Here is an 11573-nt window from a genome sequence, read left to right on the forward strand (position 1 = left end):
TGTACTGGAATCTGATTGTTGCTGCCCCTCTTCTCTGGTCCTCTTCCTCCATCCGGACTAACACCAACCACTCGTGGTGACCACTCTACCCATAACATCCTTTTATTTCCTGCATCTCCCTTTGAAAAGGGGTAAAGAGGAAAAAAGAAAAGAAGAAGAAGTAAAAAAAGATATTTTCCAACACCTCGAAGACCGAGGTGAATGTATGGTCAATGTTGTCCATGCAAAAAAGCTCTGCTTTTGTGTTTACTCCGACGGAACTTGACAGCAGCCACCGTCATCAAAGCAACTCCACCCGCTCGGGCAGTTTTTCGGAAAACCCCGCTCTCGCCGACTGTCCCTTCATAGACGACTCTTCGGTCTCCCATCGTGCCAGTATTAGTACCGATGGCCTTTCCAATGAGTCTCTCGAATCCTGGGACGGCGACGGTCCGTCTGCCAGCTCACCTGTTCCGGAACTGGAGGTGAAGATCCACGACGTGTCGCAGTCGCTCCACTCGACTTTCCCTCCCACAACAACCGCCACATTTACTTTCAACATGGTTACATCTCACGAGTCTGATGTCTCCATGGACGATGTGACTCCCAAAATCGAAGAGTTGGACGATGCAGATGAGTTGCAGAGTATAAAACCTTTGGGGGTGGACCCGATGGCCAATGCGAACTCGGAGGTCACGGCTACTCCCGTCAATGTTCCACGGAAACGTGGGCGACCTCGCAAACATCCTCTCCCGATTCCTGGAGGCCAGCTCAAAATCACCAAAGGTCGCTCCAAGACAGGTTGCATAACCTGCCGCAGACGAAAGAAGAAATGCGACGAAACCAAGCCATCGTAAATCCCCTCCCTCCCCGGTCTTCTCACAAAGGACCTCAAGATTGTGACGAGTGCGAAAATTGACTAACTATTCTTTGTCCCCTCTCAGTTGTCTGAACTGCCAAAAGAATGCGGTTGTCTGTGAAGGATATCCTAAGAAGGAGGTATGGAAGAGTGGAAAGCAGAAGCTAGAAGACGGTAAGTTCTCTTTTTACCTAGTATTCTTGTCCTGCATCCCGGTCTCCTTCGCCTTGATTCCACAACCACCGCCAGAGTAACCTCTTCGATCGACATACGTTCTAATCAGTTTCTTCACATAGCAGCCCGGGCCCAGTCTATGGTCTCTCGCTCCCTTCCCTTCTTGATCGACGGAATCGAAGACGATACTGATCGGCGCTTCTTGGACCACTTTGTCTACGGATTCAGTCGCGTTTTGACATTGATCAATGATGACTCGAACCCCTTCAAGGAGATCCTCCTTCCCATGGCTACACAACACCGGGGGCTAATGCATTCGCTTATGTGCCTATCCGGCTCACACCTGTCGGGATTGGACCCAGAGCCGAAGTTTATAGCTCGCAAATACCACCATTTCCATTGCGCGATCCAAGATCTGCAGCACAACCTCCTTATCAAAGCTTCTTCAAAACCGAGCAATCCGGGAGAGGAGCCCGACCTCCTAGTTGAGGATCCAATAATTGCGTCGACAATAGCGCTCAGTTTGAACACGATATGTGAAGGTGAAACTAAAGGGGAATACCGGATGCATATGGATGCCGCAAAGCATCTTCTAAAGCACCAGAAACCGAGGAACGAAAAATTCCGGCAGTTCATTGTTGAGTTCTTTCAATACCACGATGTTTCCAACTCGGTCACCTCGCTGGACCGACGACCGGCCCATCTAAATGGCGACCTTCGACTACCCGACTTTGTGCCACACGCACAGGCGGGAATGTTTCTAGGGGTATTTGATGGGCTCTTCAACTACATCTCCGAAGTGACCAGGTTGCGAGACAAGATCAGGCAGCGACACAATGAAGGGTATGAGCCTGCGGTTGACTACCAGATATTGAGTGAGGCCGTCTCGATTGACTCCGCTATCCGGCTTTGGGAAACGTCCTATCCGCCAAACACTGCGAACTGGTCTCTGGCACAGCTTTATCGGCAGTCGACCTGGGTGTACCTCTATCGTACTATTCGCCCCTCGCAACCAGGTGACAAGATAGGTCAAGTGGTGGATGATGGCCTGGAATACTTGGATCAGCTCCCACAGGACGCTGGCGCTTACAGCATTGTCCTGATGCCGTTGTTCCTCCTCGGGTGCTCGGCGTTTTTGCAGCACCAGCGGGAGCGAATCCAGAAAGGATTCGAAACACTCAAATCCTACTCTAACCTTCGCAACATCGAACCTGCATTCAAAGTCGTAGAAAAGGTGTGGGAAGTCATGGACTCCAACATCGAGGAAAGTTGGGATTGGGAGAAAATCATCAAGGATATGGATATGGATTTTCTCATTACCTGAATCAACCCACGCATTCTCATCTGCATTATTGCATATTGGCAGCGTATATCTTCTATCTGAATCGACATTTTTGGAACGAGATCTCCGTTTCCTCGTTTTGCACTGCTCATTATCCATCTAGGAAGTGAGCACACGGCGTTATGTGGCCCATGCATGCATTTTCTTTTGGTGTTTTTTTTCTTGCTTCTTTTGGCGATATGGATGGTCGGACCCGGTGTCAAAAATCAGGATGAGAGCACGAAATCCGTGTTTCTCTACGGCTACGGGATAGGGAAATGGCGTCAGTGCATGATTGATGGCACACACAGACATGGACTACAGTATATTGTATCTCTGATCTTTATTGGTGGGGTGTCTAAGGGGAAATGCCGGATGACTTTCAGCTTCTATTTTTGCCTGTATTTTATATATCCAGTTGTGTCGATGATCTTTTCCTTTCTTTGTATAATGATTGCTACTACGAGTGAATATTTCTATTCAGTTTCTAATGCCAAGCGTCAACTGTATACACACTATAACCTATCAGTGAGTAATGACTATACATATTCGTATAGATAGCTGGTTTACGAAGAAAAACCTTACTTCTTTGCAAAAGTACACAAATTTGGGGATTACCAAACCGAACTCATAGTGTTTCAAACCGTGTGAAGTAGGCCGTTTAGCTGGTTCTCGACAGGTCCCCTAATGTCACCATGGACTAGATACTCTAAGAATGTATTAGGTGAGCTGCTCCTCTAAAGGACTGCCTCCGTGTATCTCTATTTGGACACTTAGCAGAGGCTACTGGGAATCATAATTTTTCGTCTCTTACCTCCACTCTATCTTTAATTTGAATTCCAACTATTTCTGAGTCTACATCCGTAACTTGCTCTCAATGCATATCGAACTTACTCTCTTTTCCCCAAGCGTTAAGTCCTTCTCTTACAATTCTCTGCACCCTATCATTTTGGCATGATACAAATAATCTCTATATAATGATAGAGGGGATGTTGTTATGAGACTGAGACAGTCACTCAAGCCCCATCTATACTGCTTATGGACGAGTCAAGCCAAGGATGCTGAATGAACATAGGAAGCGTCTAGAGATATGCCATTCTGGGCAAGCAGCCTGATACAACACCGCCAAGATGAGCTCTTGAGATGATGACACTAGAAAATATGTATACAGGAAACATATAGAAGCGTCAGAAGAGTTAGTGGTGGGCCCCTTGTAATCTAGAGTCTGATCTAGATCTTAACCCGGTTGTGGGAGTTGTACTACTTATCTTCTTTCTTGAATAAAATGAGGATGTCTCCGCTTTTTGCCCTAATAGTCCTAATTCTAGTAGGAAACGACATGAGTAATTGTCCAGATGCTGAGGCAGTATACTAACATTGGAAATCGACGGTCATATCATGGTAAAGCTTTTTGAGTGTAATAGCTAATTAGAGCAACTTGTGAAGCTGTATAGTAAAATACTAAACTACAAAGGTATTATTGCTACCATCCACTTACTGTAAAATATTATTGTAGAATTACTTAATTCTTACTATATATCCTTAGAAGAACATCTAGCTAATACTCAGCAACAGTTGGTGTCCCTTCGTGCCATGCACTAGGGCACATGATTCCACTATAGGAGATCAGACTCGCGGTCACGAGTACTGATGCTTCTGTAAAGGCTCGGCAAATTCCGTATGGTTCTCTTCCATTGATACACAAATAAGGGATGCATTGATGGCTTCTACCTCCGTATATACACACCTACTACTCCGCACAGCTGGCTTATCGCATCATCCATTTCTGGCAGACAAGGGAAAAAAATTTCAAAAGGTTCCCCACCACCCTAACAGCGAAATGTCCCATCACCACCAAAGCGACCAGGCTGAATGTCATCCCAGTCAATAATTCCCGATAGGTTCCGACTAGTCTCTTTGGGGTTTATGCTCCTTTTAGCTCTGATACGATGAACCAACGATGATGGTCTGTTCCCCAGACCGTTGGTCTTGGCCCCGCCCGCGTGGGTACAGTAGGGCCAACTTCATTACCTATTATAATGCTCTGAGGGCCTGGCCCCTTTTCTCTTTTTATCTTCCTCTCTTTATTCTATGTGGACACTCAAAGGGTTTGTATAACTGAGAAAGTTGGGGGTGGCTTGGTGCGTATAGACGAACTGTTACTATGACTGCCGAGGACATTTGCCCCCTGGATGACCCAAAACATGGCGTCAATGTTGAAAGTTTACAAGACCAAGCGGCCGCATTTGACTTGTCCTTTCGCGAAGTCCAGCCCGTTGATATCCGCGTGAAGGATCTATCTCTTGAAGTTGATATCTCTCCGCCGATATGGGAAACTGCCCCGTCACAGATATGGCGCCGTCTACGCGGAAAGACGACGACCGATGCGCGTAAAACCGTGCTGGATGGAATCGACGCCTACATGCCGAGTGGCAGTTTGACGGCGATCATTGGTAGTAGCGGATCTGGGAAGACATCATTGCTCAACCTTATGGCAGGCAGGATGGGCATGACCAAGGCCAGTGTCGCAGGGACCACGACGTTCAATGGCGATGCCAATATTGAGAGCGTTCGCAGTGCCTACGTTATGCAGGAAGATGTGCTTATTCCCACACTGACGGTCCGAGAAACTCTGCGGTACTCGGCCGATCTACGGCTCCCGCCGCCCACTACACAGGAGGAGCGCCATCAAACCGTGGAACAAGTCATCATGGAGTTAGGCTTGAAAGAATGCGCCGATACGCGGATAGGCACCAATATCCACAAGGGCTGCAGTGGAGGTGAGAAGAGACGCACGAGCATTGGGGTGCAGATGTTGGCAAACCCCTCGGTACTCTTCTGCGATGAACCGACCACTGGCCTAGACGCGACAAGTGCCTTTCAAATTGTCCGAACGTTGAAACGGCTCGCCCAAAAAGGGAGAACAGTCATCATTTCGATCCACGCTCCTCGCTCAGAGATCTGGAGTCTTTTTGATAATGTTGTTCTCCTAGCGCGGGGGTCGGTCCTTTATAGTGGACTGTCAAGCCGGTCTTTGAGTTACTTTGAAAATCATGGCCATGTGATTCCTCCTTTCGTCAATCCAGCGGAGTTTTTGATCGATCTTGCGGCTATTGATAACCGCACAGAGGAGTTGGAAGCAGCGTCACTCGCGAGAGTTGATTTTCTCAAAACTTCGTGGAGAACTGAAGAGAAGACCGAGAAGGAAGTGTTGGGATCCCGAAAAGATGACGAGAAGTCAATCACGCGGGCACAAGCCATACCGATAGCGAGAGCTGTATCATTCAGTCGGCAGTTCCGTGTCCTCACCTCTCGTACATTCAAGACAACAATTCGCGATCCTATGGGTCTCGCGGGCAGTCTCCTTGAGGCTGTCGGCATGGGTGTCATCAGCGGTTGGATCTTCTTGCAGTTGGACGAGAGCCAAGCGGGGATTCGCTCCCGACAAGGAAGCCTTTATACCTCAAGCAGTCTAAACGGATATCTCATTCTCCTTTATGAGACATACAGACTAACGATCGACATACGGCAGTTCGACCGAGAAAGAACGGAAGGTGTAGTGGGGGTCCCGGCTTTCTTACTGAGTAGACGAGCAGCGAGACTGCCTTTGGAAGATCTCCCTGTTCCGATTATCTTCGCTGTAATTTTCTATTTCATGGTGGGGTACCGTCTGAGTGTGGGCCAATTCTTTATCTTTCTGGCCCTCACGATCCTCACTCATTATATTGCCATAACTTTTGCGGCTGTTTCCATCGGCATTGCCAGGAGCTTCCCTGGAGCTAGTCTTGTTGGCAACCTCTCGTTTACAGTGCAATCATTCGCGTGCGGCTACTTCGTGCAGTCAAATCAGATTCCGGTCTATGTGCGTTGGCTAAAGTGGGTGGCGTATACATTCTATATCTTTGGGGCGTTATGTGCCAATGAGTTTATTGGCCCTAACGGGCCGCCCGAAGGCCAGTTCTACGATTGTCCCTTCTCCGACGATCCCAATGACCCTGCGTGCACGCAATACACGGGTCGGTATATCATGGAGAGCCTGGGATTTCCTCCTAATTGGATATGGCGGCCGATAGTGGTATTAGTGGCGTTTGTCGTTGGCCATTACCTCCTGGCTGGCATTCTTCTACAGTACAACCACTTTGCAATGGATATAGCACAGGCACGGAAGTCCGATAAAGATACGAGTACTGGGGTGGAGAAGATGGCCGTCCGACCAGCCGAGGAAGCGCGCAAAGTAGTCATATCACTAGACAAATATGCGCTCGACATACGAAAACGGGGACTCTTCGGACGAGGATCGCGAACACTGTCTATACTCAAGCCCATCACCGCAGAGTTTCGGCCAGGTAACCTGAACGTAATTATGGGCCCCTCGGGCAGCGGGAAGACGTCGCTCCTCAACTCTGTTGCGCGACGACTACATGGTTCCTTGAGCACCCAGTACCGGGTCCATGGCGATATGCTATACAATGGGGCTGTTCCGTCTGAGAGCGTCATCCGGTCTGTCACGTCGTTTGTGACCCAAGATGACGATGCATTGATGCCGTCACTAACAGTGCGCGAGAGTCTTCGATTCGCGGCGGGACTAAGATTGCCCCTCTGGATGTCACGAGAGGAGAAAAACCGCCGGGCGGAAGAGGTCCTGCTCAAGATGGGGTTGAAAGAGTGTGCCGACAATCTGATTGGGAGCGAACTAATCAAAGGAATCAGCGGCGGAGAGAAAAGGCGTGTCACGATCGCCATTCAGATCCTGACCGACCCGAAAGTGTTACTGCTCGATGAGCCCACTTCAGGTCTAGATGCTTTTACGGCCATGTCTATCATTGAAGTCCTCAAGGGACTCGCGGAAGAGGGGCGCACTCTGGTTATGACCATCCATCAGGCCCGGTCGGATTTGTTCCAGCATTTCTCCAGTGTTCTGCTTCTTGCGCGAGGGGGCTATCCGGTGTATGCGGGCGACGGCGCAACGATGTTGTCACACTTTGGGGCATTGGGATACCACTGTCCGCAGACAACCAACCCAGCCGACTTCGTGCTGGACCTGATTACGGTGGACCTACAACAAGTAGACCGAGAAGCGGTGACCCGCGAAAGGGTCCAGAAGCTCATCCTCAGCTGGGATGACAAAACTTTCGATCTCGGACGGCAAACATCTCATATCGCTACTCCCGCCGAACTGGGCAGCCTGAAGCGACAGATGCTCCCATTCCGGATCACATACCCCTTGGTGCTACGCCGGTCAGCGATCAATTTCTGGCGACAGCCACCGCTCGTCATGGCACGGTCAATGCAGGTAGTGGGGATTGGAATTATCATGGCATTGTTCTTTGCGCCCTTGAAGAACGATTACGCCGCGGTGCAATCACGGATGGGCTTCATCCAGGAGTTTGGCGCTTTGTACTTTGTGGGTGCGTTGGGACCCCCTTACCTACGGGTCTACTTAAACTTGCATGTATAGACTAACAAAAAACCGGGCAGGAATGCTTCAAAACATCGCCATCTACCCCAACGAACGCGATGTGTTCTACCGCGAGGAGGCCGACCATTGTTACTCGGCTGAGACATTCATACTGCAGTACACCACGCTGGAGGTGCCCTTCGAGATACTGTCGTCCCTCATCTTCGGCGTCCTGGCCGCATACGCGGATAACCTCGGGCGCAGTGCCACGATGTTCCTTATCACCGCGTACAACTGTTTCTGCATCGTCAGCTGCGGTGAGTCGCTGGGCATCATGTTCTGCACGCTCTTCTCGCACGTTGGGTTCGCCGTCAACGTGACGTCAATCTTGCTCTCCATCGCGAACATCTTAGGCGGTGTTATGAGCTTGAACGTCAACGAGGTTCTCCAAGGGCTTAACCACCTCTCGCCCGTCAAATATGCCGTCGCCAACCTGGCGCCCTATGCTATGCGGGACCAGGAGTTCGTGTGTACGGCAGCGCAGCGATTGGCGGATGGAAGCTGTCCAATCCAGAACGGACAGCAGGTGCTCCGACTCTACAACCTCGACAAGAACGGGGCGATCAATGTAATGGCCTTAGGTGTTTGTACGATAATTTATCGGGTGGTCGCTTACGGGCTGGTGAAGGCAATGCGGTGGGAAAGGAAATAACAGTAGTAGTAGAGATGATATCACCCGTCCAATGATAATGAATCTGCGGAAGTAGTCGGTCGACGTCCGAGCGATGGATCTTAGTAGTTGTAGGACGAATGAGAGACAACGAGATTTCGGTACTGCTCGTACAAGGTATTCCGTCTGTCGAGGGTAAAAAAAAAAAAAAGCACAATGCCTCTTCTCGCCACTGAGCCATTTTCTTCGTCATGCACGACGGTCTAGACTCTGCCGTCTGTGCGAGGCCTCAAGGCAGCATAACACAACAACATCCAGCAAAACAACCAGAATAAAGCATACACACTCAAAAGAAGCAAATCCATATCCATCTCACAGTGAAAAAAGAAAGTCCCTGAACCCCTCCTCCTCAAACAACGCCTGAAACACCTGCGACGTTTCCATTGGAAACTTACCACAACCTCAAAAGCAGCGGAAGAGAAAAAACCCCAAAACCCAATGAACGAACAGTCAACCAATCACAGAACAATCTCCCAAGCCCCATCCAATCAAACCATGCCAACTGCTTTTACATCCAGCGCACTTACCCCACCAGTTCAGCCAATCAAACCACATTAAACAGTGGTACCTTACATAAGCTTTGCGTTTATCGACAATCACCCATCAACGCTGATTGGCCCACAGTCAAAACCGCCTTGGATCTGAGATTTGCTGTCCACTTCAACAGTTTTCTTTCTTCCCTAGGGTCCAGTGGATCCCCTCCGATCCACTGTGGCTGACTTAAACTTGCACAGTAAAATTCCCTCACGTTCAATGTCTTAGTCCCAGTCTTAGTTTTCCAGGCATTTCCTTGGATTTCCTAAGATCGTGATTGGACCCTGAGAGAACGAACGACGTAAGGCGAAAAAGGGCCTGACTGAGTGTCCCTTAGTAGTCCACTGGCATCGCTTCCCGGTTCCCCGGTATACGAGTTCGGTAGGATTGGCGGCTCCCATGTGATTTGGACAAGTGTTCCTGCGTCTTGGATAGGTAGTAACTAGTAAGAGTGGACGGGTAATTGAGTCGAATGTCGGTGGCCGAGAATTATCCGGTATCCTGGGAGGTGTGTCTGAGTCTGTGAGTCATGGATTGTTGGGCTGCCTTTGCTACGTGGCTTGCTTTGATTTCTTCTTTGGTTGGTTATTCTGGTTGGGGTCGAAGGGTCATTGGTTGATTATCTATTAATCATCACTCTTTTTTAAAGAGTAAAAAAGGAAGGATTACAAGGAAAAGAAGTAAAAAGTAAAAAAGATTCTTAAAAGCAAAAGTCTATTCTATAAGAATTCCACGTGAAATTCGTGATCGTGATATCAAATCACCCCTGTATCTTAGATACATGAAGTCGTGAAGAAAAGCAGAAAGCAAAAAGCAAGCCAAAAGAGAGTGAACACTCCTTCCAGGAGTCAGCTCTGTCATAGTGGTATCACAATCTTGCATCAAGCAAGTAGGTTTTCAATTTTTTCCTTTCCCAGTTTCCCCGGAACCGTACCGAACTCCGTTGCCCATATTCGTCGTGGGAATCATATTTACCAGTCGTAAGGGATTCAATTCACTCTTGGCCAAAAGCAGTAGCAATAGCAATCAATGTAGCAAAATGAGTGTAGTCAAGTCATCTTCTTATCTCAAGTAAAGAAAGAGAGAGAGAGAAGAGATGCTTAGACGCCAATGCTGACACTGAAGGAGGTGTCAATGGGGCAGCCGTGAGTAGCGTGGTCATCGTTGGGCTTGAGGTAAGCCTCGGCGCAGGCAGTGTCGCCGGCAGCACAGTTGACAGAGGGACAGTTGTCGGAGGTGCTGGAGGGAGTCACGGAGAAACCGTACTTGGTGAAGACGTTGTCCCCGCTGAGGTCGATGCAGCTCATGTCCCAGTAGATGGTGTCACCGGACTGAGTGTACTCGAACTGGAGCACGTTGGACTGCTCCTGGGTGTTGGACAACTTGATGGAGATGCCACCACCGTTGTCGTTGGTTTGCCAGGATTCCTGGTAGTTGCCACCGTTCGCAGAAAGGGTATGCATGTTACTGACTCTATCAGAAACAGACCACGCGTAAACGGTTTCACCCAGGTTGTTGACAATGTTGACACCGCCGCTGCGCTTGACAGGGTTGGCAGTGGGGAGAGCAGCAGCGAGGCTGGCAAGAGCGGCCAAAGTGATAGTCTTGGTGAACATCATTTTGAATGTGGGGGTCTTTTTGGAAAAGAAGGAAAAAGACTGTGATGAGATTGTGTTGGTTGTGAAAGTTTTCTGAGTTTTTGAAGTCAAGAGATTGACTGGGTCTGTTCTACAGACGCAAGGATGTAACTTTTTTGATGTAGGTGGTAAAAAAGAAGGACGAGATTCGATCTCGAAAGGAAGGACAGACAGAGCTTGTCTAGAGAATGTATAAGAGAATGTGGATGGTTGAAGAAGAAAAGAGTCGATTTAGGACGGACATCGTCAGGGTTTATATAACTTTTTGAGCAGGCATCATGCCGGCAATGATCTCCAACTGTCGGTACCTGACAGACCGATAAAGTCTGGAACGAGAAGAAAACTCTAGAGAAAGAGAAAAAAAAAAAAAAAAAGAAAGACCCACAGCAAGTACCCAAACAAGACTGTAAAATGGGTCCATTCAGGGGACTAACTCTGGTTCGCTGGCATGACGTTGAAAAAGGTTGTACCTGACATTGGATACATGGTTTGACTTGGACGCCACGGGGGAAGTGCCTGGGCCAAACGTGGAGGGAATCTGGTGGAAAGTGAAATGACACTCCGGCATTGTACAACGGGATATACTAACTACCGTTGTGACTCGTCCACTGCCGCCAACTTGCTGCACTAACTGTCGCGCTGACAGGTCCTGTCCTACATGCTTTACTCGTCCATTTAAAAATGAGATTAGATTCTGTCGGTCCAACAGCTCACACCGTCATAATTCGTACCCGATCGACTTCCTACGAGGGGTTCGTCGCTGCAGTTGACTACGATTACATGCATACAGTCTGTAGCGGAGAGCCACAATGGGCGCACTTGCCATCGGCTCCATTCTCCTTCCCATGCTTCCGTTTCCACTCTTTGGAATCCGGACTTGAGCTGGATCCAGATAGAATCAGCGCGTCCCACTCGATGTACCCACTTCTTTTCCCCATAGA

At 48.9% G+C, this 11573-nt stretch overlaps 3 protein-coding genes across 3 annotated transcripts; 2 read left to right on the top strand and 1 right to left on the bottom strand.

Moving 5' to 3' along the window:
* Positions 1–212: 212 nt before the first annotated feature.
* AO090005001282 (Zn(II)2Cys6 transcription factor) lies at positions 213–2336 on the top strand (the record flags this gene model as incomplete). The annotated part of the gene is made up of 3 exons (XM_001818170.3): positions 213–832; positions 924–1012; positions 1135–2336. The coding sequence occupies 3 exons, from the start codon at positions 213–215 to the stop codon at positions 2334–2336; spliced, it is 1911 nt and encodes a 636-aa protein (XP_001818222.1).
* Positions 2337–4497: 2161 nt separating this feature from the next.
* Positions 4498–8443, top strand: AO090005001281 (putative ABC efflux transporter; the record flags this gene model as incomplete). Its single annotated transcript, XM_023238261.1, has 2 exons — positions 4498–7745; positions 7792–8443. 2 exons carry the CDS (start codon positions 4498–4500, stop codon positions 8441–8443), a joined length of 3900 nt encoding a protein of 1299 aa, XP_023089296.1.
* Positions 8444–9892: 1449 nt separating this feature from the next.
* On the bottom strand, positions 9893–10614 carry AO090005001280 (putative extracellular thaumatin domain protein; the record flags this gene model as incomplete). The annotated part of the gene is made up of 2 exons (XM_023238270.1): positions 9893–9994; positions 10114–10614. The coding sequence occupies 2 exons, from the start codon at positions 10612–10614 to the stop codon at positions 9893–9895; spliced, it is 603 nt and encodes a 200-aa protein (XP_023089295.1).
* Between the last annotated feature and the right edge of the window lie 959 nt (positions 10615–11573).

Source organism: Aspergillus oryzae, chromosome 1 (assembly GCF_000184455.2).
Source record: "Aspergillus oryzae RIB40 DNA, chromosome 1".
Taxonomy (NCBI): Eukaryota; Fungi; Ascomycota; class Eurotiomycetes; order Eurotiales; family Aspergillaceae; genus Aspergillus; species Aspergillus oryzae.